Source organism: Onychomys torridus, chromosome 13 (assembly GCF_903995425.1).
Source record: "Onychomys torridus chromosome 13, mOncTor1.1, whole genome shotgun sequence".
Classification (NCBI taxonomy): Eukaryota; Metazoa; Chordata; class Mammalia; order Rodentia; family Cricetidae; genus Onychomys; species Onychomys torridus.
Window position 1 is genome coordinate 5,597,223 of NC_050455.1, and position 27,619 is coordinate 5,624,841.

Sequence of the window (27,619 nt, forward strand, 5' to 3'; positions counted from 1 at the left end):
TTGGAGATGCTAATATGAGTTAAGTTTTGTATAATAATCTTAATTTAGATTATTTAAATAACTGAATGAACAGTTGTTTTCCAGTTTATGAGTACATTATATTACTAACAGATGTGAGAGTATGAGACTCAAAGTGTATTTTAGGGAGGTTTATTTATTTTTAACATGACAGGCTTATTATTTTATCCTTCAAAAATTATATACATGCTTAGTTTCTAATACAGTTTTAACTTTTTCATTCAAGTCCACTTAATAGAGATAGGGTTTCATCTTCATTTTTTAGATGGGACAACTGATGAGTAGAGATGGAAACAGTCACAACACAGTCAGTCACCTTACCATTGTTGGGCAGAGTCTATAAACCTTGATGTCTCTAGCTCCAGAACCAATACTCTTAATTTTTATAGCTTGGTGCATTTCCATGTTTGGTTCTTATCATACAGGTGTGCTTTTTAAGGAATAAAACAGGGCTGGTGATGAGGTGGCTCAGAAGATAAAGCGCTTGTCATGGAGTCTGTGACCTGAGTAGGATCACAGGAGTAAGGATGGAAGGAAGAAGTGACTCCACAAGTTGTCCTTGACCTTCATGTATGCCTCCGCTCTCTCTCTCTCTCTCTCTCTCTCTCTCATACACACACACACACAATTTTAGAAATTAATCTTTAAAAATCGCAACATCTTTGAACTAAAAACCTCTTAGATTTCTGATTTTCATGATACTGAATAGAAACTGTGAGTACTGTATATGGGTGTTTCTGATTGCGTGACCTTCAGTTCACAGCATTTGATCTGGGCCACAACTCCGATTCCAGAAGACCCAGCACCCACTTCTGGCCTCCACAGGCCCCAGGCAGTCATGTGGTATATATATAAACATACATGCAGGCAAAAATACTTATACACCCATAATAAATAAATTTTAAAAACATAAAATTCTGAGAAATACTTCAGTATGTAATGCTACATGTTAGTTAATAAAAAGCTGAGGAGAATTTCCTGTGTGGAAATTAACTTAAATATGTATAGAGAAATGATCAAGTTTATGTGAGTGTTTATAAACATGTCATAGTTGAGCAGAATGACTACTGGGGGAGAGAACTTAGAAGGCAGACCTTACAGGCAAGATGCTAAGTGGCTGAAACTAGGTGTGGACCACCTCCCTAGCTTACCTTGTTGGTAGTGAAAGAGATTCTTATTTGACTAATATGTAAAGCATTTTACATACTACTTAGCACAAGACTCAAAAGGTGATACAGCAGGAAAAGTAAGACCCACTCATGCTTTTCCTCCACTGCCCGGGGTGCTAGCCAAGAGCCTATTATCATTTTCCTGGATCTTTCTGTAGTCTCTTCTTCTGTTTCCTTTCCCTCTCATTTTATGTAGTTTTTGCCATAGTGTATGTACTTTGCCTAACTATAGAATAGTGGAAGTGTTCTGAACTGTTTACAGGAGGCTAAACTAACCTATGATGTGTGGTATATTAAGTGTATTTTCAATTTATGAAGCTTATAGTTTACAAAGGACTTGTTGTTGGAAGTGCCACCCTTATAATAAGTTGAGAGCATGTGGACTTACTATTTGTATGATGTAACTTCCCTCTTTAGTCCTCAGTCTAAGGGTAGGAATTAGCATTCTATCCTTTATTGAAAGTACAGTTTCAGAGAAGTTAAACCTCAGTTTACTTAGTAATTGGCAAAGTCAGGATAACAAGTAGACAAACTGATTCAGGACTGCCATTTTTTACTCATTTCTGGTGCTCAATTATATCATCCTAGGCAACCAGCACATTATTGTAAGGCACATAAACATTCTTTAAATATCTATGTGCAAGATATATACTGCTTTGTTAGGAATATAATCAATAAGGGTAGTTTTGTTGGAAATTGAGGCAAATACATTGAACATTAGATTAGATACCATAGTAAGATCTATTGTAATGGGCAAAAATATGTTCTTAGAAGTTTAAAAGTTGTGCCAATTTGAGAAGTAATTGAAATATTTAAAGATAAATTGGGCAGATGTCTTAAAAATATGTAATTGAAGTTGAACCTACCTTATAGATCAGGCTTTGGCTAAAGATAAGAGAGCAGGGCAAGCTGAAGATTAGACAGGAATCAAGATTACCAGGCTGGAAGCTTACTGACATAAGATCGAGGGGAAAGCCAGGGTCCTCATGTGGGCTGGAACAAGAAAGGCATGTAATTCTGTCTCCTTCAGAAGAATTCGTCTAGTGCTATTGCAGAGCTTAATAGTAGACGAAATTTAAGGCAGTAGACATTGAGAAGTATTGGACTTCATAAAAAACAAATGAATTAGAGGAGTTTCAGAGGCAAGTACATGGCAAGTGGTTCGTATCTGACCTGTGTGATGTGCTACTCCACAGACTTTTGACGGCTTCTCTACTGAACTAGTAAGTTTTCTTTCCTGAGTGTCTTTTAAAACAATAGACTATATGGCACAGACCTTCATTAGAAGACCCTGTGTTACACTGGAAGACTTGGCTCCGTGGCTTTTACTCATGATAGCCTTGCATCTGTCCTAGTCTGTCTGCTCTCCTACAGTCTGCCTCCTTCGCTGGAGGAACTTTGAAAAGGCTCGAGTACTTTCATGGTGGCACCTTCTCTTCTTCTGGTCTAGGTCCCCCTGTTCCTGTGGTAGTGCTTACAGTTAGCTGTACCAGAGGAACTGTGGTTAGGTTGGGACAAGGTGGGCAAAAAGTAATTACTGGCTATTTAGTTTCTTCTTTGTCAAGAAGAGCTTCTCTTTGAGTTATAGTCTGGTACTGGCTTTTGAACTTGTAATACATAGGCCTGGAACTGATCTCTAAAGCCAGTTTGAGTTCCCAATAGGAGCTTGTAGGAACTCTAACAGAAAAGCAAGATGCTATTTGTGTGGGTCTGCACACAAATCTCATTTATAAGTATTCAGTCTCAATTGTTTCTATGTAGTGATTTTTATTTATTTTTAAAGATTTATTTCTTTTTATTTTAAGTATATGAATGTTTTGCCTGCATCTAAGTAAGTGTAACACATGTATACAGTGTTCACTGAGGTGTCTAAATCCCAGACTTGAGCCAGAGACAGTTGTAAGCTGTTATGTGGGTGCTGGGAACCAAAGCTAGGTCCTTTTCAAGAGCAGCAAGGTCTCTTAACCACAGAACCATCTATCCAGCTGCACAAACTTTTATTTATTTATAATTTTTATTTTTTGAAATTACAATACATCACTTACCTACTTTTATCCCCGCCCTTTCCCATGTACCCCCTCCCCCACAACCCTGCACTATCTCAAAATAATGGACACCTTTTCTTTGCTATTATACACATACATATACATTCCTAAAGATATAAATACAACCTGCTCAGTCTATATAATATTACCTGTACGGATTATGATCTCAGTGCTTATCCTAGATACCCCAGCTCTACGAGTGAACGCTATACTGGTCTCCCTTCCCTGAGAGACCTCCTTGATCCCTCCTTGTTACTTAGCCTCTCTGCGTCTGTGGATTGTAGCATCATTATCCTGAATTTATAGGTAATACTCACTTACAAGTGAACACATACCATCTTTGTCTTTCTGGGTCTGGGTTACCTCACTCAGGATGAGTTTTTTTCTAGTTCCATCCATTTGCCTTCAAATTTCATGATACCATTGTTTTTTACAGCTGAGTAATACTCCACTGTGTAAATGTACCACATTTTATTTATTCATTCTTTGGTTGAGGGACACCTACCTAGGTTGTTTCTAGTTTCTGATTATTATGGATAAAGCTACTATGAACATAGTTAAAGCAAGTGTCCTTGTGGTAGGATGAGATGTCCTTTGAGTTTATGCCTAAGAGTGTTATATATAGTTGGTTCTTGAGGTAGATTGATTATCTCTTACACCTGTCAGAATGACTAAGATCAAGAACACCAGTGACAGCTCATGCTGACTAGGATGTAGAGCAAAGAGAACACTCCACCACTGCTGCTGGGAGTACTAACTTGTACAGCCACTTTGGAAGTCAATATGGTTGGTTGTTCCTCAGAAAACTGGGACTTGATATATAAGGTTACACAGTTACGAGTACTGTGTTAGGTTTTAATAACACATACATTGTACAGTGTTCAAATCAGAGTAATGTATTCAGTCTTAATTGTCATTCCTTTTTGGTGAAAACATTCAAGATGCTTGTGTTGTGTTTGGTTTGTAACATATGTTCATATTGTTTTCTGTTGTCCCTTTACCACACAGTGGAACACTGAAACTCGTCACTCCTGCTCACTCGTAGGAACCAGTTGCTAGGCTCCACTTAGGCCTTTTAAAAGATTTTTTCTTACTTAGAATCTGATCCTTGGTTAGGTAATTATTTTTGCCATTCTTATGCTTTGTGTTTAAATATTTAAATCTGTACATTCCACTTGATTTATATCAGTTGGAAGTCGATATTTAGAGCCATTGAGAACTTTGTGACATTTAATAGATGGATCTACTTTATTGTGAATGTGTTAATAGTAGTTTGCGATATTATTTGTTCTTTTTCTTTTCCCCTAGTACAGACACACTTTTAAATGTTGAGCTATTAGTGGGCTGCATGATGACAAAGCCATTGTTCTTTTTGTACCTTTACGCTGTGTGTCTGGCACCTTTCTTTATTCAGCTCTCTTGTGTATGTTTTATGGTCATTTTTTTCCTCACCTTTAATGTGCTGATTTTTTAAAGTGTACACCAAGGGCCTTCATTTCTTGAGTGTTTGACAATTTTAATTTATTCTCTACACAAATGCATCATCACCAGGGGATATATGATTTAAATCTATTTGACACAGACTTGTGATGTGCCATTTGCCCACTTTTTATGGACTACTCTTTAATATAATAATCACTTTTGTATAATTAGCATATGAATCGTGATCAGTAACTAGACTTATTACATATGGTGGAAAGGATGCTCAGAGGGAATTTTATTGTATTTCTTCTCTTAAATACCTATCCTCTCATTAGTACTATATAGATGCAATCCTATGAGGTTAATTTTACTATTATAAAACAAGGAACCCCAACCTATAACATGTTTGGTTTTTTTGTGTGTATATGCATATTTTGAATATAGGACTTTTGTAGCCAGTTGTTTGAGAGTGTGGTTAATTCATTCGGTACAGAAGTATACAAAGAATGTGAATCATACGAACAAAATCAATTTAAAAATTTAATTGCAGAATAGCTATGCAGATAAATAGTTTCTTGGGGGACTTTATGTAATATGACTTTTTATGATCGAGTATTTCTACTGCCATTAAGTGGAATAGTAGAGGAGTGCACAGGGGAAATCTTGAGGAGCTTTTAACAATCCTAGATGAAAGCAAAGAGTCCGTTTTCATTTCCTTGTTTTTCATTGTAGAGGATTTGAGGATGACTGGACTAAGTCCACATCCCTCTTGGTGTGTCTCCCTTACCAGAGAGGAAAAGATAAACTCTGGAACACAGCAGCTTCTGATTTCTCTTCCAGGAAACTTACTCTTCTGTTTGTTATGCCAGTTTAATTTTGAAAGCTTAAGGAGAAAGATAGCATTCTTCAGTTCACTTCATTGATAAACTCAATAAAATAATACTATTTATAAGACAGATCTGTTTATGTTTTTTTTTTGCCCCCCCCCCCCCCATTCAGAGTCTGACCTTGAACTGGCTGTGTAGCCAAAGATGACATTTAACTCCTGGTCTTCCTGCCTCCACTTCCCAAATACTGGGATTATAGTGGGCACTGCCATACTTGTCTAAGACCTATGTTTCTTTGTACTCTGAAATTATGTGTACACATGCACATGTGTGCACGTGGGCGCATGCACACACACACACAAACACAACCACAAACTATAATTTTTTGTCCCTTTAGAGGTGAAGATGATATCAATGATGTGACTTGCATGGCAGAGGTTAACCTTGATGAAGAAAATGCCTGTATCTTAGCAACACATTCTGAATTTGTTGGCACACTTATTCAGTCATGTAAAGAAGAACCATTTCTTTTCATTGGAGCTCTACAAAAGAGAATTTTAGACATTGGTAAGTATAGAATCATGGTATTGACCTGATAGGAATGTTTGTTGAGGGGAAATGTTATCTAAAGACATGGCCAGACTCTAAGGATTAGGTAAGGATCTAGAAATATTCTGATATTTGCTGAGTATTACAGAATAAAACATTTTATTTTAAAAATAATTACTTCAGCCTTTTGTTTCTGGGATAGATAATAGAAGTTAATATTTTTTTTTCGTTTTTTTGCAATTGAGTAATAGAGATACATATTTCACAAGAATATGTGTACTTTTTTAAAAAAATCTTATTCCTTGTTGGTTCTTAGTAATATGTGTATACAAGTGGAAGTTATTATTAAATGTTGTATTTGCAAATTATAGGAATATGTAATAAGAACCAATCCCATTTTCCTTGCATCAACCCTAAAGCTGAATTCCACTGTAAAAGAAAACTGAGCTAGAATATTAAGATTTTTCTGTAGGTACAGGGTGATTTTTAGGTGGCTGCAGTGAATTTAAGAAAATGGAAGAGAATGTACTCTTATTTGGAGCCAGATTTCGGTATCATGTGAAAGACTGTATGATCCCATGTTAAGTGGAATGAGAGACAGATAAGAGATTTTGTATGAATTATACCACATTTGGTCTATTTCACATTTAATAAGTAAGTACTTTAGCTGTGATATGGTGAACACTTTTATAATTTAAATTAAGGCCATGTTATTTTTTTGTGTGTGTGAGCAACTGTGATTAATAATAGTTTTTCCTGGCTAGACACAAGCTAGATTATCTGGGAAGAGGAGCCTCCATTGAGAAAATGCTGTCTTCAGTGTGCCTGTAGTGCCGTATTATCCAGAGCATTGGCCCAGTTCTCTTCCCCTTCCACTTCCTTTATCCAGTTTGATTTCATCTTTATTAAGTGATATATTTTTAAAATTAAATATTATGTTTAATTCTGTGTATATATGTATCCTGTGTATGATATATACTCTAGTGTGAGGGAGTTTGCCTGCATGGTCAGACATGTAGAGTCCTCCTAGAGCTGGAGTTGCTGGTGATTGTGAGCTTTATAGTGTGGGTGTTAGGAAGTCCATTGAATCCTCTGCAAGTGCAGTATGTGTTCCTAACTACTGAGCCATCTTTTGATCTCTGTATGATCATTTTCTTACGATTTGAAGACATTGTAAGATAGTAATCAGCAGCTTTTTTCCACATAGGGGCAGATGGGATTTGCCACTTGGTGCCCTGTGATCTCTGTCACAGATGTTGAACTCTTCCAGGTGGGAAGCAAACATGAGCAACATATGAACAGATGAGCAGGACTGTATCTTACTGGGTTCTGGCTTCCATAACAAAATACCATAGCCTTGAAGGCTTCAGTAACACGTACTTATTGTCACAGTTCTGGAGTGGGGACCTCAGATCTGGATGCTCATCAGGATTTCTGGCCAGGGCCTCCTTGGTGATCTTTGGATGGCTTTTTCTATGTTGTACCCTCATGTGATCTACTCTTCCCTCATTCCTCATGATTAATTATTCTCAAAAGGCTACACTCCAGTTGTCATAACCAAGTCATGGACAGAATTTCTGTATGCATTTTGAGGGAGAAACAAACTTTTAATCCATTGGTTGGATTCCTATAAAACTTTGTACTTAAAAAGAGATGAGTTTTGACCTGTTAGCTGTAGTTTGGCAACCCTGTTTTAGGGGAAATTGAGAAATATGTTTGTGCTTTCAGTTCTTAATGATGAAACACAAACGATATAATTATACAATATGTTAACTGTAAAAATTCTCTGAATTATCTAAGCTTAAAGGAAACAGCCAAGGGGTGAATATTTATTTATTTCTAGAGATGTTTTCTGTTTATAATAAAATTCCTTCCTACAGAATAGTTACCAACTGAGGGCATTCCTAAAAATAGAAATTACACATTTTCCAAAAGAATTTTTTAGACATAATATTTTTCCTGTGTGAAATTGGCTTAAATGTCAGTTATTGTTCATTTTTCCTCTAATTACCTAAATTAAATTGCAGACATTCAATAAAGTCAGTAGTAAGCAGGCAAGCACTAACTAGCTCTCCTTAATCAATTATGTTAGCTTTGTTTTAAAGTATTAAAAGTGGGAATTGAGCTATAGTTTTAACTTGTGCTTTAAGATTTAAGATTTGCTGCTTAGTTTGAACATTTGCTATTGCATATACTCAGGAATTATTTATTAGCACCTGTTCATTTCTAATGCTTCTAAAGGATTACAAATTTTTAAAAACAAATATCAGTTTTGTTTTTATCTGTTTCACTGAGCATCAAGTCTAGAGTCTTCTATAGCTTTTCAAATAAATTACTTCTGCTTTATAAATACATAGTTATTTTCAAATTCCTCTCCCCAAGAACTAATTTTGAATGCTCATTTTCTTTAATTTAATCTTAAAATAACTTGACTTCCCCTGCCTACCCTATGTTTAGTTGTGATTTATATTTATTTTTTAATAAATAAGTATATTTTTTAATAAATAAAGTTTGTATATGTGTGTGTCTGTGAGTATCTGCATGTGAGTGCTGGTGTACTTGGAAGTGGCTGGAGTTACAGGTTGTGAGTCACCTTTAAGTGTGCTCGAAATTGAATTCAGTTCCTGGAAGAGAGTTGCACATGCTCTTAGTTGCTAAACTGTCTTTCCAACCTATGTTCAGTTATAATTTTTTTTTTTTTTCCGAGACAGGGTTTCTCTGTGTAGCTTTGCGCCTTTCCTGGATCTCGCTCTGGAGACCAGGCTGGTCTCAAACTCACAAAGATTCACCTGCCTCTGCCTCCCGAGTGCTGGGGTTAAAGGCGTGCGCCACTGCCGATTGGCCATTATAATTTTAACCATTTGATTGTTTTGAAATTTTGCTGTTCCTTGTATAGCAGGCCCAACTACTTGTTTATGCTGAATGTTTAGAAGTAGTTGTAAATTTTTAGTGGGTTTTTCTTTTCCCTTTGTTTCATTCTGAAATTGAAAATGAGCTCAATTTGCCACAAAGTAATGAATTACATTTTGAAGGCTTAGTTTAAAAGAAGTCGGATAATTTTAAATCGTCTCCCTACTTAGTTTACTTAGACTATATTTTAAGTCATAATTTATTTTGTGGTAATGTCAAAGTATATTTGACCTGTAATTAAATTAAGATTTTTGCTGTAGTTGAGCCTTTGATGAGAATATGAGTATGTATGTATTATATGAATTAGTGTATAAAACTCAAACAATATTTTAAAATTACTGTGAAGATGTGTGTGTATGTGTGTGTGTGTGTGTGTGTGTGTGTGTTTTAAAACAACAGAGACCTGGGGAAATGGCTCGGTAGATAGAACACTTGCCCTGCAAGTAAGAGGACTGGATCCCTAGCACTCCACACACATATGAATACACAAAACCCCACAGGAGCCTTTAAAATCCACCCACCTTACACTACTTAGCTACCTGTGTCTTTAGGTTTGCATGTCTGCTGATGCAGATAGTTCTGTCCCCAAGAAACACTGTTTGAATGCTGACAGGATTGTTCGTAGTGAGCTGCTGCTCTTGATGGTCACTCAGATTCTTTTCCTAAAACTTCCTTTCTTAGTCCAACCTGGATAAAACAATTTGTTCATAAAAGAAACAAGTTACTGAACTTGATGGTGAAATGATGAGGTTCGAGCATATTTCACCTTGTAATTAATGGGTTAATTTCTGAAAACATGAGCAGTGCAAAATATGATTGTAACAGAGACAAAGAATATAGGTGTTTTTATAGACAAGGAGTTAAAGGATTTATAATTTCAGTTCACTGAAATAAATGTCATGAATTGTTAGCAGTGTCAAACAGGATAAAATGTGACTTTCCATTTTTTTTAATTACTAAAATTAACAGAATATAGTACTAATTTTTGCAGTTACCATTTTCCTCCCTGAACACTAAACTTGATTTGTGTTCTTATTAACTTTGTCCTATAAATGACCTTGCAAGGAGAATGATTCTAGGGGCTAAGGGAAACAATGTCTATATTTTCTGAGGCTCCAGGCTAGGTTTTATTAATGTAATGTCTAAGATCTTTGAAGTTGTGACTTTACCAGGAAAATCATAATCTCCAAACCTTTATTCATAATGGGTATGACTTCCAGGGGGAACTGAATACCTGCTGTGCTAATTATTTCAATTATAAGCCACTACTAAAACATGTAATGGATTTTCTCTGCCTCCACAGGTAAGAAGCATGACATAACGGAACTTAACTCTGATGCTGTGAACTTGATCTCCCATGCAACACAGGAGAGATTACGAGGCCTTTTAGAGAAACTGACTACGATTGCTCAGCATCGAATGACTGTTTACAAGGTAAAGGAAATCATTAAGGAAGTACAGACTGTCAACTCCTGAGCAGTGTTTAAGATAGTTTCTTGGACGAGGGTCCATATCTGGATATATTTTTAGAAGAATGATTGAGACTTATATTTCATGTAAGTAGGAAAACAGTTCCCTTAATTGCTTTACTTGAATATGTGTACATAGTAAGTCAAATTAAAATAGGATTTGAAGTGGTGTCCAAAGTAAGTTTTTGTTGCGTATTGGCATATGCACCTGTTTGACTCGAATAGGAAGGAGGTTGTGTTAGGATGGAACATGGGTTGTGTGTTCTCTTTGGTGGTCTGAACTCGGCTAGATTGAATCTTAGTTACATGATGACAGTGAGTGCTGATACTAGTGTCATGTGCTGCTGTAAGAATAGCCTGTCTAATTCCTAGTGGTGTAACAAAATGACTTGCTGTTACCAAGACGAAGGCACTTAGTGTATTTGAATTGTAGATTTTATAGCTTCTTGGCCTTTAGGGTATGATCAATTGTGAATTGTAGTTTCAGAGGTGGGCAAATAACTAAATGATTATGGATTTTTAAAAAAGATAATGGGATGAAAAAGAATAATTGTTTTCTTTATTAAAAAAATGTTGAGAGCTAGATTTCCAACATGTTGGTAAATATAGGTAACTTCCTGAGGTTTTAAGTTTGCAATAGGATCATTCGTTGCCAAAGCTTCATAGCTAGCCATACAGATAAAAGGAAATCCAGAATATCTGCTGCTTGCTGTCTCCATAGTAAGCTTGCTGGAGAAACCATCTTACTTACATTCTGCTTCATTTGAATTTTTGAAGACCTATAGGTATTAAGGTCCTTACTTTAAAAATTTTTTTGTGAGAATTTTTCAGACTGACTTAAAAAATCTGTAATCAGCATCATAAAAAGTTGTAGGAAACAATGTCAGTATTCCATTTTATGTGAGTCTAGGAATTTGTCCATTTTTGTAGCTTTTCTATTATTTATGACAGTTCAGTAGGTGGTAGTAGTTGTACCTTCGTTTCTGATTCTTGTGTCTTCCCTTTTTCTTTATTATTCTATCTAATGGCTTCCCTGTTTTATTAGTCATTACAAAGATGTGATTGGTATTGTGTTCCCTGAAATATTGCGTGTTCCCCTAAATAAACATATCTGGGGGCAGAGAACAGACAGCCACTAGAACAAAGCCAAAAATGGTGGCTAGAAAATGGGAAGAGTAAGCCATAACAGAAGTTGGGGGGTGGTGGTGCACACCTTTAATCCCAGCAATTGGGAGGCAGAGCTAGCCGGATCTCTGAGTTCAAGGCCACTTTAGAAACAGCTAAACATGGTGACCCACGCCTTTAATCCCAGAAACCCAACCTTTAGTCCCAGGAGTGGGGGCAGAAAGAGAAAGGTATATAAGGCATGAGGACCAGGAACTAAGTGAGTAAAGCATGTAGTTAGTTAAGCATTTGGTTGGTTAAGTGTTCAGGCTCTGGAGCAATACAGTTCAGCTCAGAGCCATTGGGATGAGGACACAGAAGCTTTCATTCAGTCTGAGGAAACAAGACCACCTGAGGAACTGGCGAGGTGAGGAAACTGTGGCTTGTTCTGTGTCTCTGATCTTCCAGCATTCACCACAATAACTGGCCTCAGGTTTGTTCTTATTGATAAGACCTGTTAAGATTCCCGCTACACAAAGAACCAAACATTTTTAGTTTCTCTGATGATAGCCAAGCAAGATAGCAGAATATCATTAGGAGTTTTTTTATCACTACTTTTTTTTTTTTAAAGGCCAGTAATTTTTGGCTTTACCCTAAGTCACTGAGCTATCTAGTTTCTAGTTTTTGGTTACCCAAGCAGTGTTTGGGTACGGGATTCATCTCGTGGAGTGATCCTTAAGTCAAATCATAGAACATTCCAAATTTTAAAAGTTGTACATTCCAAGAGCCCATCACTCAGAAGTCTAACTTTTAAAGTCCAAAAATTCTCATAAAAATAAAAGAATAAATTATGTACTTTCTTACTTGGAGCAGAAAGAGCCACAGCAGTTACAATCAAAGCGAAGCCCACATCCTAAGTCTAAATTGGCTCCTCAGGGGGGCGTTTGGTCTTCTCCAGCTCTGCTCCACAGCTGCCACTGTCTTCTGTTGTCACTGTGTGGTCCTGGTGTCTCCCATAGGCTGGGGGCTCCGTGGGCAGCACCTCCATCAGTGGCCCCCTGGGCTGTCTTCAGAGACTGACCTTGCCACATGTTATCAGTTGTCTTTCTCCATGACCCCTGTGGTCTCCACTGCAACTGAGACTCTACTTTTACTAGTGGCTTCTCCTGGCATCTTTTTAGGGACACCAGCCCTTGTATACAGACCTTTTTACTCTGTGACCCTTCATGCCTGAATCTTACATACACATTATCAGGTTTTATTATATCAATTGCATGTGTTACTAGGATTTGGTAGCCATAGAAAATGGATAGTATTTACCTTATCTGGAAGACCTTAATCACTTAGCTTAAGGATAAATACCTTCTTAACTTCCTGTTATACCAGTGGCTCTCAATTTATAATACCAGTGACTCTCAGCTTTCCTAATGCTGTGACCCTTAATATAGTTCCTCATGCTGTGGTGATCCCCAACATAGAATTATTTTTGTTGCTACTTCATAACTATAATTTTGCTACTGTTAAGAATAGTAATATAAATATTGGATACATAGGCTATCTGATATGCAACCCCTGTGAAGGGCTGTTCGACACCCCAAGGGATCGTGACCTACAGGTTGAGAACCACTGTATTATACATTTACTATTCCTGCATCCTTTTCCCTACATTCATTCTTTAGCGTAGCTAGTATTGCTTCCTGAATATTATGTAGAAAGAAAAAATTATCCTTTTTTAAGAAATAAAAACTACTTAATTACCTTTGAATTATTTACCATTATTTTATAGACTTTTATGATATAATAACAGTATTTGTATCAAAGATTGGGCCTGGTCCTTCTATCTCTTGGGATTTATTTTTATTTATACAATAAAGCAAATCCTACTCCACAAACTATTTAAAAACGAGCCACCATTATTAGAAGCAAAATCCCATCATCTTTTCTACTTTGGACATTAGTTACTTTTGAAAATCTTGTACTTGGTTACATATAATGTTCTAATTAATCATAGGTCATAAACTGAAATTTCAATAAAAAAGAAGTAATCTAGTATGTAGTCTAGTGCTTTTTTATCCTGCTGGTTTATTTGTTTGTTTTCTTGAGACAGGATTTCTCTTGTAGCTCTAGCTGTTCTAGAACTCAGTCTGTAGACTAGGCTGGCCTTGAACACAGAGATCCACTTGCTTCTGCCTCCATAGTGCTGGAATTAAAGGTATGCGCCACCACTGCCCAGCTCTGCTAAGTGTTTTGTACTGAAGCTGCAGTCTCTGCTATGGCTGTGGAGAAGTTTCACTCTCCAGCTAAAAGGTACTGTGATAGTTCCTTGAGATGGGATTCACCTGATGGTGCTAATATTGCTTGAGTCTGGATATCCAGTGGCTTTCATACTTTTGGTACATGAAGTCTTTTAGTTGGTTTACAGAGATAGGAAGGAACATAATAATATTGGGTTACCTATTACTTAACAAAGGTGGTAGGGATTCATTAGGTTAAGGAAGGGCACTCATTTGCTGTAGCTGAAAGAAAAAGGAGAAATTATGCCACATTCAATTGTATCTGAATTGGTAAAGGAAACAGCATGAGAATGTGATATGGTTAAAATTTAGAATGCCTGTGCTTCTTTTTAATTTAGTGTTTATTGTCCCTTTTAAATTAAATTTCTGTCCGTAAACTGTCTCCAGAGTTTGTGAACACAGAAATGGTAAAGATAAAGTGGTTAAGAAACCACTGTTATTGTGCTTAACCTCTGTGCTTGACCTATAATGTACTCCACATTTTATCTTGTATTATTTAACTTTAAAGACCACTTGGGAATTCTTGAATTAAACTTTAAGTAAAATAAGTAGCACTAATACATCCTTCTTTCTTAAACCATGTAGTACCCTTTTGATCTAGTTAAATGCCAACAATAAAAATTTAATTTAAAAAGAATCTTGGGCATATGAAAGCTCTTAGTCTAAGCTAATTGAAGCAGCCATAAGCATGAGGGTAAGTGAAGACGGAGATGGAAATAGTGCGGGGCTGGGTTCCAAGCCAGATGCTCACTGCGGAGCTCAGGCTTTAGTTGGTTTTGGCTGTAAGAGTCTCCCTCCAGTGTTGACTCTGAGATGAGTAGATGGCAGGTTAAGTATTGATTGGTTCAAACCTTTCTGCTTTGTCCACAACAACCCACATATATGGATATTTGTATTATAGAGGGAACTAGTTAGCCATAGGTGAAGAAAACTAGAAAACACTTAGATTTGAAAGCACTGTTTTTGTATTCTAGCATACCCAGATAAGTAAGATATTTTTAATTCTGTCATTTTATGGAATACTTAAGATAAGAAATTATAGTTTTTGTTACAGTTTTCATTTATAAAAGTATATGCTTTCCCACTACTTGTGAGGCTAAGGCAGGATGACCTCAAGTTCCAGGACAGCCTGGTCTGTATAGTGAGAACCTGCTTATAAATAGATAAATAAATGATAAATAAATTATACACAAAATTATTTTGAGTAAAGTTTCTGTCTAAATTTGGATTTCATAAGGGAATCTCCAAACCAGACCTTCATGTTTTTGGTTTTGATTTTTTGAGACAGGGTTTCTCTGTATATCTCTGGCTGTCTGGAAGCTTGTAGACCAGGCTAGCCTCAACTCAGAGATCCGACTGCCTCTGCCTCTATAGTGCTGGGATCAAATCATGTGCCACCACCGCCTGGCTTGTGACTTTAATGTCTCCTATTTTGTGTTCTATTAGGATAGAAGTGTTTTAGTTTATTGTAGTTAAGATTAAGCCAGTCTATCCATGGTAGCTTATTTCCTTAGCTATCTTTTTCAGTGAGGTGATTGTTTCTTGCTTTTCATTTAAAATTTAATTACTCACATTTATGTCAGTAGATAGGAAATAATTTGACTACAGGAGATTGAATTATAGGAGATGGTATATTCGACTGGATTCTTTTTCCAATGGTTAGGATCTGTTTGATTTAATTCCTTTTCCTGTTTCTGAGTAGTAGGCTTGCTAAGGAAATCTTTCTGAAATATAAATGCTAATCATCTCTCAAATTTTAAGGACAATTAAAGTTTCTGGCTTTTATTTTGTTTGCTTGCTTAACAAAATAAAAGAAAAATGTAATTCCCTTGGTATGTTGAAGTTACTCTGTTTTATATTGTGTATCATAATGCCTAATGCAAATGTATTGCCCAGAATCATAAGACTGTTTTTCCCCCCCAGGGAAGTGAAAATTATATCTTGTCTACTGATACCAGATCACAGCTCAAATTTCTTGAAAAGCTGGATCAACTGGAGAAACAGAGGAAGGATCTGGAAGAAAGAGAGATGTTACTAAGAGCAGCCAAGGTAAAGCACTGTGTGGCTAACAGGAACGTGGCCTGACAATGTGATCGTAATCGACTTCATCATTGACTGACAGTCTTGCTTTTATTAAGCCTTAGATTTCTCTTGAGAATATCCTAAAATGAAATCACTAATAGGGTGTCTCATAGCAAGGTGGTGTGAGGTGGTAGCTTTCAGTTAATTTAGTCAATGAGTCATAATCTTTTGTCTCCCCTACCCTCATATTCTAGTGTGCCTGATATCATTCCTATCCGTCTGTCCCTATTCCCAGGTTAAACTTTTATACACATTTTAGACTCTGAGATACTATTTGATATAAACCAAGTTGAAGTTAACAAGAACATTGTTTAAAAGACAAGAAGATTGTGGTAAAATTAGGAAGAATTTGGAGTATATGGAACAAAATATAAGTTGGTGGAAAGGGGTTAGAAGGAGATTAACAGGAGTGACAGGAAGAGCCATAGACCTGTATTGTTCAAGTTGTTTTCTGGGACCAGTAATGCCTGGATACTACATAAAAGTTCAGTTCTACTACAGTTTTACATTTTGTACCTCCACAGTTCTTCATAGACATAGTTGAAGCCTCGCAAGAAATTGTGAAGGCAGAACACTAGAGTATTGATTTTTGTTTTGAGGACCTTACTTTTAATTTCTCATGTTCCTGAAAGATTCATTTTTTCCCCTACATACTAATATCTCCTCCCCACCCCTCCTCTGTCCAGAGTCTCATTGTGTAGCCCTGAATGTTCTGTAACTTTTCATCTATACTAGATTGGCCTTGAACTCATAGAGACCAGCATCCCACTTCCTTCTGAGTGCTGACATTAAAGGCATACACCACCACACCCAGCTCACCAACTACTACTGGTTTTAATCCTTTAGTCTACTGTGATGAGCCGGGATCTATATACTAATACTAATGTAGCCCGGGCAGCCTTTGAACTCATTATCCTATTACCTTCTCTGAAGTGCTAGGGTTTCAAGGGTTAATCATGACACTTGGCTCTAATTGCTTTTTTCATTTATTTTAAACAATTTTATACTTACATTATAATATCAAAACTATACATTTTGTCCCTTTTCTAAGATTCTCTCATTTTCTTACATTTATACCATCTCTACTCATTTCCCCATCCTTCATATGCATCTTTTATTTCTCTCTCTCTCTCTCTCTCTCTGACACACACACACACACACACACACACACACACACACACACACACACTTCAGTCTGTCAGTATGTCAACTTTCCCTTCTACCTTAGTTGAGAGGTTTTTAGTATATTTAAAGTTATATAATGGTGTTGTATCTGCAATCAGAGAATCTTTGGAAAGCAGTCCTGAGACATAACGACCTGTCTGTCACCTTAAACATTCTAGTGTGTACTTACATAAGTCAGGACATTTTGCCATCCAGGATGCTAGCAGTGTAACACTGTTGTGCGTCGCACAGACCCCTATTCAGCTTTCATCAGCCATTTCACTTGTTTCTTTTCTTTATGTTACATTTTTCTTTTCAGAAATAAGTATTTCATTAGTAGTTACCGCTTTTCACGTTTCTTCCGGCAATCCCAGTTTTTCTTATCCACTCATTCCCTTAGCACTTTCAGGACCTTAAGTTCACTTTCTCTATCACGACCTTCACCTGCATTCATTTGGTATTTCCTTAGGGCTATATGTAAGTCATGGACTCCTGGCAGTAATACACAGAGATGATGATACATTTTTCTGAGCTAATAATCTCAAAAGGCAACCTGATAATCCAGGCATGTAGCTGTCTGTGAGTTCTTTCTGTTTTAAAATGACCATTATCCTTTGTAAGTTTTTAGTTTTTCATGGATTATTTTTATGTTCACAAATTATATCAACATCTTTTCCTCATCTAATTTTCATGCATCAGCCTTAGCAAATTACAGAATCAGCCACTTCTGTGGGGATTGCCTGGTACAATTGTTTATTCCCATTAACTTTCCTTCACATATTAATCCTCTGTTGTATGAAAAGGCTTTCTTTTCTTCCCTGTTCATGAAAATATGAACCTGTGGGTTTCTGTTTAATTCAGCTGTCTATACTATCTCACTCTGAAGATTTATTTTGATGCTCAGAACACCTCTAAGGGTGAGACCCTTCCACATGGGCACTGGCTTGTCATGCCCCCTTCACTCACTGAGCATGTCCTACTTTCTGCCATTAAGATAATCCAGGGCCAACCTTTACTCTTCCTGCCTCCATCTTGGAACCAGCCATTTCTATAGGGAATTCTGTTCTTTTTACTTAAAGATGATGTTCAGAAACCAGTATTAGAGCACACAGTGTGCTGTGTTCATTGCTTAACAGTGTCATTACCTATAGGATATATTAGTGGATGGCTCTAGGAAATATTTGTATGGTGTATGTATACTTATACACAAATACCTACAATGTCTTCTGTATCTCTCTGTTTGTATTATAGTATCATGAGTTCTATGTAACCTCTAACTTTAGTCCTGTACCTCCTTCTTTGTACCTATGACCTATCTACATTATAAAACCTTTCTCCTGCTTGCAAGATGGCTCAGGGAGTAAGAACACTTGCTGCCAAGCCTGATCACGTGGTAATATTTTGTTTGTACTCTAACAAATAAAATTTGTCTGAAGATCAGAGGACGGAGCTAGCCACTAGATTAAACATAGAGGCCAGGCAGTGGTGGTACACACCTTTAATCCATGCACTAGGAAGGTTGAGACAGGAAATGATATGGCTGGGCAGAGAAGGGCATATAAAGTGGGAGGAGACAGGAACTCAGAGCCTTTTGGCTGAGGACTCAGGCATTTTAGTATGAGGATTCGTGGAGACAGGATCTTCCCCTTTTGGTTGAGGAGTTGGAGAGGTGAGAAGTTTCTGTGGCTTGTTTCCTCTGATCTTTCAGCATTTATCCCAATATCTGGCCCTCGGTTTTTATTTAAGATCAATTAGGATTCATGCAACATGATCACCTGAGTTTGATCCCTGAGTTCTACAAGGTGATAGGAGACCTGACTCCCATTGTTGTTTTCTGACCTGTACACTTGTTCAGAGGTCTTCATGTATGTGCATATTCACTCACTCACTCATTCATTCATTCATTCAATCATTCATATTCTTTGCCACATTTCCTCCTTTCAAATAATTGTAGAATTATTTTCTGCAGGTATCAGAAAGTTTGCTTTCATTATTATCCTTAGCATACTTAGTTTATGTCCTCAGTCAGTGTATTCATCTGATGGGTGAGATTCGTGTCACTGGCTTGACTCTTTGACCCTTGACTACTATTTCCTTTATGCTTTTTTTTTGCCATGCTCCTTACCATTATGACCACTGGCCTGTGTCTCACTGAGACATCCCAAACCTCCACAAGGATGTGGGCATCATTGTCACTACCCTGCTGTCTCAGCTCCAAACTGACCTCAGCTTCTCCCTGAGAAGGGCAGGGAGATGAGGCAGGAAGATAGTCTTTCTTGAACTTGAAATATTATATTCAAGAAGTCAGCTATTAAACAAGAAGTCAGCTGTTACATCTATTACTGGTTCTATTTCTAATGCATTAAATAATGTTATACAACTATTACGTACTATTCTGGTTATTATTTATATAAGATATACTGGTTCTTAGTGTCTTTGGGTTTTTTTCCTTTTTGAGATAGAGTACTAAATATTGGGATATCCTGGGTTTCAGTCCTATGTCTTCTATGTCTTTGTGCTCTCCTAAGATTGTATTTCCAGCTCTGTCATCATTCTGAAACCTTTGGCATGTACAGTTTGCTGCTTGTTTGGTATCATCTTCTGACTAATAGGTCTCTCAAATTGTATATGTCCAAACATACTTCTGATTTTTCTCTCCTTTAATATGGCTTTTTCTAACTCAGTCAGGGATGCCCTCTTTTACCTCTGTGTCATCTTCGCTTCCTCCCAGTGTGCTCTCCCTCTAGTCTACAGTGTCCACCCTCTCTTCACTACACCATCACCACTCTGTCCTGAGACACCTTTTCCTTGAATTTTTATATGTTCTAACTGATCTTTTTCCTTCCATATCCACTCATCAGAATGGGCTTCATAATAAGAATACATGGCCTTGCAGGGTGTGGTAGCTCATGACTGTAATCCCAGCAGTTGGGAGGCAGAGGCAAGAGGATCTCTTTGAGTTCAAGATCTGCCTGGTCTATACACTGAGCTCCTGGACAGCCAGGACTACAGGACAGACTGGCCTTCAAAGCAAAACAAAGCATAGCTTTTAGTGATTTCTTGTTGGCTGTCCTTACCCAAACTTGTGACAGGACTTCACAAACGCCTTACATTGTCTAGTACCTGGCTCCCTCTTTGAGTTTGCCTCATGACACTCCTTCACTCCTTCGCTTCTCATACTCAGGCATCTATTTCAAGTTGTGTCCACCTTAGGGCATCCACCTTAGGGCATCCACCTTAGGGTTCAGCCTTTGATGTGGCATCTAAAACTGACAGCTGAAGTCCTTCTCCCTCGTTGTGTACTCTTGATTAGAGCTTTGCCTACAGAAAGTTCGAATTCCTCTAGGTGGCTTAGGCCAGAATTCAGCTATCATTGTTTCCCTTCAGTTTGATGTCTACCACACGTCTGGTTGACTTGACTTGCACAGTGGAACTGGGATCTGTTTGTCATTGTCACTGTTGCGTGCTGCCGTTGTAGACCGCTGTCGTTGTTTTCTCAGTCACCGTCTTCATAGCAACTGTTTGAGAATAGTCTGCATTTCATGGGCGCCTGCGCCTTCAGCCATCGGTCTATGCAGTGGACACTGCATGTCTGACGGAGGCATTCTGAGAGCTGCTCAGTGCTCTCACGCTTGTGCGTGCAGTAGTCTTCCTCCAGTGGCTGACTCTTTAGACTGCCCTGAACCCTTCTGCTTCTTCAAATGGCCATAAGGCAACACAACCTCCTTCTCTCCTTCATATTTTCTGTGTGCTTCAAACACATGGTCGTTCTCTGGTCTCAGGTTTGCTGTCCTTTTAAGGCTTTGGTGTTTACTGTGTCTTCTGTGTGAATGCTCCTCTTAATGTGATTGCCTATTCCTTGTTATTCAGACTTCTACTCAAATGTTATTCATCAGAGATAGATGTCTAACCCACTACCTAGTTAGAGAAGTACCTACCACATTACTCATGCTCATTTTTGTCACATTTTGTTTTATTTAGAGCATGTATAGGTATAGTAGTATTAGTTTATTAAGTGCTATAGAGGACCTAAAACTCTAGTAACAATATTAGAATGTGTTTCCTACTTGTATTTTCAGAAATTACTCTTTTTAAGAGATTTGATTCAAGGCTAGTTGAGTTCTTGATTTTAATAGCTGTTGAAATAACATATGCTTTTCCAAAATGGCTTCACATAAAGCTGAGCCAGTGTTGTTTGTTTGCATTCGTTTGAGCCCACACTTCTTTCTCTTTCTTCTGTTCAGGCCAGTCTTCATTTTGCCGTGTTCCAGCAAGAACAATGTCATGCCTTGACTGGACCTGACTGACACTGTTAGCATCATTTTCAGTTGTGTCTCCTCCAGGCTAGAGCTGCAGCAGCCAGAGGAGGAGGAGGAGGAGGGGCCGGGGCTGGAGTGCAGCTAGACTGGATGGAGACATTGCCCCTGGAGCTAGGGTTTTCAATCACAGCAGAAATCTTCATTATTAAATATTTAACAGCAATGCTAGTGTTTAGATGATTTCTATTAAAATTTTCTTTTCCTTTGACAGAGCCGTTCCAATAAAGAAGATCCAGAACAGCTGAGATTAAAGCAGAAAGCCAGAGAGGTAGGACTTTCAAGTTACCATTCTGGTCGTGTGTTTGAGGGGAGGTTGGCAGCCTCTCTCTTGGCAATTAGGTCAGGGTTTATTTTACTGTTGCATACCATTTGCAGAAGCCTTGGGGAAGGACGGGAACCGCTAAAGGCAAGGGCATGACTTCAAATGAGGTCAGGGAGCTGCGTGCTCTCCTTTTCAAAGTTATTTTCAAGGCTTAGGCCTGTCTGGAAATGGCTCTTTGTAAACTGCAACCATATACTTGGAGGAATATAGTGTGGGATTAAAAGAAAGAAAGAAAGAAACTTTTGAGATTTAGCATCTGGGACTGTACAATAGGCTACATTTTTCCAGGGTAATTGTTCGTTTTGTAAATCTGATACTGCTTATAATTCTTTGGCTGGGAGGCGGTACTGGGATTTAGTTTTAAATGGAAAATGCCTCTGGCTTTTAATTTTCTGGGCCCAGCAGTTTTCTGTTCTGGAATGGAGCCCTTGTTTCACACAGTTCATGTTTAGCTGCAGGGGTTTTAGTTTATAGCTTAGACTGGTTAAGCTTTTACTCCCAGAGGCCTCTGCATAGCAACTGTAGAAATCAACAAATAAGTTCATTTATGTCTGCAGCCTCCTCTCAGTAGCTGACTTTTTACATTTCCCAATATCCATTTCCTGACTTCTCTAGCCTCAGAGAAAAAAGCTCCACTAATTGGAGCTTATTTTAATTGAGCCTTAATATTGGATCTCACTGGAGTTACCCCCAGAGCTACTGAGAACAGAATGAAATGAAAGTACCTAAGGTTGAAGGAGTGTGTGCATGGGACTGTGTGTGTGTGTGTGTGTGTGTGTGTGTGTGTGTGTGTGTGTGTAAGTGTAAGGGAAAGAGAATTTTCACTTGATCTACAGATTCTTTTCCCTCCTGAATAAATCATCCAGCCTGTTCACATTCCTCGTTAAGGGTCTGACAGCAGACGATAATAAAGACAATTGAGGTGTGAGATGTGTGGTATGGAGCTGAAGAAATCAGTTTCTATAGTTACTTGACTGATTCCATGCAATTTGTAAGCATCTTTGTGCTAAATAAGAGTGATTTCCTGAGCAACTTTGTCTTTCACTGTGGCTCTTGAATTATGGAGTCTGTTGTCCTCAGAACCTGCTGCACCCATGTCTGGGCACCAGCAGCAGTAGCAGCAGCAGGTTATTTATTAATGTTCTGAAGACCCTTATTGTTTGCATTAATGTAGGAGCTGAAACAAAACACACAGAAATCTAGTAAGATGCTTAGCCTCAAAGTGTTGTATTTTCTTTAACATAGAAAAAGAAAATACTCTGGGTAGAGGGGTATAGGATCAGGGCAAGAACATTGAAATGTTAGAAACAGTCATTTTAAACAAAATGTTCCTTATTCTAATTTCCTTCCACTGGATATTTATTTAACACTGTTAACCTGAGAACCATGTCTAGCATTCGTTTTAAACAAACCTAGATTAATGATAGGTATTTGTACCTGTGCCCCTTGTCATTGCTGAATACTGGGTATCTCTTCTTTAATTAAGGCTGATTGGATGCTTATATCTCTTTCTTGTAATTGTTTCTCCTTTTGGAAAGTATCTCTCAGAAAGTTAATTATCTTACCATGTGTGTTGTTGCTTCATAAATGTGGGTACTTAGATTCTTTTTTTCCTTTAGCTTTGAAAGAGATGGTTTTTATTTGTTTCATGTTGTTTGGTATTTTGTTTATTCCATAAAGTCAAAAGGTAGACAGAAGTCTTTAAACAATACTGTGGAGTAGGGTATGGTTTCTTTTACTGGAGGTGATTGATAGCAAACCTGCCTTTTTTCTGTCCTTTGCACCTCTATTTAGTATTCTTTTTCAAGAAAGGTTAAAAGAAATTATAACTTCCTTCCAAACTGTTTTGAAGTCTTTCAGTTGTTTTGTACTGTAAGTCCTCTATTATCAAAAAGGAACCAAATGTATTGTCCCGGGTCCAAGAAGAGAGCCATTCTATGTTATTTATTGACTGCGAGGTGGTAGTTAGTTTGAAAATTAAATGTTGTCATTTTTGTCTCCCATCTGCCCTATAGAGATGTGAGTAACTCACTCTGAGTGGCTCTCTTTCAGAGTCACACACGGGTTACTGTATTTAATATAAAAATATTATCCCTGCCTTACTATGGAGTTGAAGTATTCTGAACTATAGTAATTTATGAATTTATGAACTTGTAGAAGTTGTAATACTGTGGTTTATTCTTTCGGTATAAACTAGGAAGTTTTCTTGGTTTAATTGGGAAAATTAGTGCTGTTTTGTAGTGGTTGCTTTATTAGAACAGCTTTGTTTCCTTTTACAAACTGGTCACAGGAAAAGTGGGCTAATGACAGAAATCCGAAAGAACTGCTTAGAGAAGTTGTAGGCTTTGTTTATGCTTGCAGATATGTCAGCAGGGGTGTTTATCATGATCCAGATCATGCCTGAATCTGGAGTTTGATTGTTAATGACTACAATTTTGATATTGATAGTTCTCCTAGGGTTTTTCATTGTTTTGTTTTTTTTTCAAAAATAGTTTTAGAAACTATTTCTTCATGTTCGGTGTATATGGGCAGTCTGTTAAATTGGCAGGTTTTTATGAAGGTGTCTCTTCAGATGCTGCCATTCCTATCTGGCTGCCTTTGGGTTTGCCTTCAGCCTAGTCTCAGTCCGTAGCAGTGGCTCCTGCCACACACTGTTGCCATCGACCAACAGGTCATCCATTTGGAAGGCTTACTGCTGCCTGGCAAATGTCCGGGGCCACCCCTCTAATTCAGACATTCTATTGTCATTTCACATTTTCAGTGTGGTCTTGGTGGTTGTTATTTTGGTTTGGTTTTTCTCTCTATAAAAACAATTTCATTCTTTTTGTCTTCAAACTTTAAATTTTAATACCTAAAAGTTTTCACAGCTGCAATTTAGGGGTAAATAGACACTTTTTCTAAACGTGAATAGTGATATTCTTCCATTTTACCCTCTATTTGTGAAGCTTTAAAGTACATTACTAGTTGCCAAATTCTAATTCCAAGTAAGGAGGCTTAGTACAGCTGCACACTTGTCTGAAATGTACGCTGTGTACTGTAGAATAACATCTTTCTTAACCTCAGTGTTTCTTCTTAGTACATTACCCCAGATTCAGCAGAGCAAGCTGTCAGACTTTGAAGTTCAAGCATTCTGATTTCTTAGAGTTTTAAAAATAAGTTTTTATGTCCTTATATCCATTTGGATTTCTTTTTTCTCATTTGAGAAATGTGAGTTTAGTGGATCTGTGCAGAGTGAAGCAAAGAGTTCCTTTTCTTTTGAACACTTGAAGGCATTCTCGCTTTCACTTTTTATCAGACAATAATGGGGAAGAAAAGGACTACACTGATGTGCATGCTGGCACATGGAGTTTGCATAGCAACCTGTGGGGGATTAAAATGCAGAACAGGGGTTGGGGACTTAGCTCAGTGGTAGAGCGCTTGCCTACCTAGTACAAGGCCCTGGGTTCAGTCCTCAGCTCAAAAAAAAAAAGTAAGCAATAAAACAAAATACATTTTAAAAAAAGAAATAAAATGCAGAACAGATTAGAAACATACTCTGAAATAGGATTTTTTTTTCTAAATAAGTTATGGACTGAAAACTCAGGGTACTCTTCATGGGCCATTATTGTGTAATTAATAGAGTTTTGCATATAAAGCCTCATTTTTGAATAGAAAGTATAAGAAAGACAGTGCAGAATTTGTTGGTTTGGTCTTTTGATGTTACTTTTTTCTTTTTCTTTTTTTTGAGACAGGTTCTCACTATTTAGCCCTGGCTACCTTGGTACACTCTGTATATATTAGACTGGCTTGGAATTCATATATATCCTCCTGCATCTGCCTCCTAAATTCTAGGATTAAAGGTGTGTACCACTACACCTGGGAGGACATTTGTTTTGTTTTGTTCTGTTCTGTTAGTTTGAGACAGATCCCTTTATGTAGCTCTGGAACTTTCTATGTAGACCAGGTTGGCCTCAAACCCACAGAGATCCACCTGCCTCTACTTCCTGAGTGCTAGGATTAAAGGTGTGTGGTACCATACCCAGTTTTTATATGAGACAGGTCAGCCTAGAATTCATAATAATCCTCAGCCTCCCAAGTGCTGAGATTTTAAAAATGAACCTCCATGCCCACCACTGACATAGTTTTAAGTGGGAATTTAAAAGATATGAAACAATAAAACATGATACTTAAAGATAACTGTTAAATTGTAGTATTTTATGTTTAATGCTAGCTTTGCATATGCCAAGGACTTGTGGAATATTGATCAAGGCAACCAAATTTTTCATTGAAAGTATATTACAAAGATGTTATGTTACAGAAATCAAAATAATGTATTATGATGAAAACATTCTTAAAATGACAAATTATAAGGGACTTGTGTATGCCATCACAGAGAAAGAGATTATTCAAAGCACTGACAGTCTCAGAATGTGTTTTTCAAAGTCTAGTGTGTGTGAAAATTTTCTGGAGTGTTTGTACAAGGTGCTGGTCCCTGGATAAAGAAGTTTTTGATAGAGTAGGTGCGAGGTAGGACCAGGAAGTGTGCATTTCTGGAGGTTCCTGTGTTGCTGCTGCGATTCAGCAGATTGTGCATAAAATCACTGATCTAGGAAGAGAAGAAGGATGTTTTAAAATTTATTACTTTCATATTCCCTTTTGAAGGTATAACATTGTGATCTAGGAGTCTGAGATTTGGAATCTTGAACTGGCAGTATTAAATTATCATCCAATGATCCTTCTGTAAATTTCTTTGGGGACCAGGAAAGCCAGCACAAAATTTTTCAAGTGATCTTTTTGCAGAAGATCTTTACTGAGAGTCGAGATTCACCAGAAGAATTCACAAATTCTTAATTTTGAGATATAGGATCTGTATAACATAGACGGTAGTGGTCTTTTGTTGGAAGAGGTAGGTACATTTGATAAAAGAAGTAGCTATAAGATAGAAGTCAGGAGTTTTGAATTCCATATTCAGCCTTCCATGTATCTAGTGCTCACTGTTGGTATGTTACTTTACTTTGAACTTACCTTTGTTCTTTGTAGTTAAATATAGCATAATTGTATTGCTTATAACAGGCAGTCATAATTACGGGAAAGATGGGGCTTACAAGGCTTAAAAACATGCGCCAAGGGAACATTTCAGATAATGTTATGCCATCAAAGTCTTAGCATTAAGCTTCAGACTAACCCTGGGTATTTTATTTAATTTTTCCTCAGAAGACATTAAAGAAGAAAAAGCAAAGAAGAGGCAGGAGTATATGGATAAAGAGCTATGGGGAGGATGGGAGATGAGTGGATTGCTATTTAGGATAAACTAGGATGATTGTATCACGTTTTTTATTCTGAACAGTTCGTAAGTATTATGTTTACATGAAGGTGACCTATCTGTTGTAGTCTGACTTCTTTTTGCTCTGACCAAATACCTTAGCAAAACAATGTGTGAAAGGAAGGGTGTTTTGGTCTTTGAATTTAGGTTCCAGTTTAGAAGATGTCTTGGTTCTAGACTCCTAGCAAGAAGAACATCATAATGGCGGTACATATGGTAGAGGCTGCTCAGCCATGCAGAACTGAAAGCAGAGAAGGGAGAGGTTCAGGACAAGATTAGCCTCAAAGAACAGGCTAATTTTCTGGAGTTAGGTTCCACCTTCTTAAAGTTTCCAAACATAGTGCTGAAATATTCCAACATAGTGCCAAAAGCTGCGGCCTAACTTATCAACACCTTAGCTTCTTAAGGGACATTTCATATTTGTACTGTACCAATATGTATGTGTTTAATTAATGTTTTATTCAGTGTTTTTAACAATATACTCTCGTTTAAATTATTTTATTTTATATGCATTGGTGTTTTGCCTGCTTGTATGTCTGTGTGAGGTTGTCAGATCTTGGAATTACAGACAGTTGTGAGGTGCAGTGTAGGTGTTGGGAATTGAACCCCGGTCCTCTGGAAGA

General features: G+C 37.5%; 1 protein-coding gene across 4 annotated transcripts in view; it reads left to right on the top strand.

Moving 5' to 3' along the window:
• The window catches only part of Taf4b (TATA-box binding protein associated factor 4b), a 118,601-nt gene that overhangs the window by 51,692 nt on the left and 39,290 nt on the right, over positions 1-27,619 (top strand). For all 4 annotated transcript variants that reach the window (XM_036205292.1, XM_036205294.1, XM_036205296.1 and 1 more), the window contains 4 exons: positions 5,879-6,048; positions 10,244-10,374; positions 15,731-15,856; positions 21,584-21,640. In XM_036205292.1, the coding sequence (XP_036061185.1) occupies positions 5,879-6,048; positions 10,244-10,374; positions 15,731-15,856; positions 21,584-21,640 (484 nt within the window). The remainder of the gene's footprint in view (positions 1-5,878; positions 6,049-10,243; positions 10,375-15,730; positions 15,857-21,583; positions 21,641-27,619) is intronic.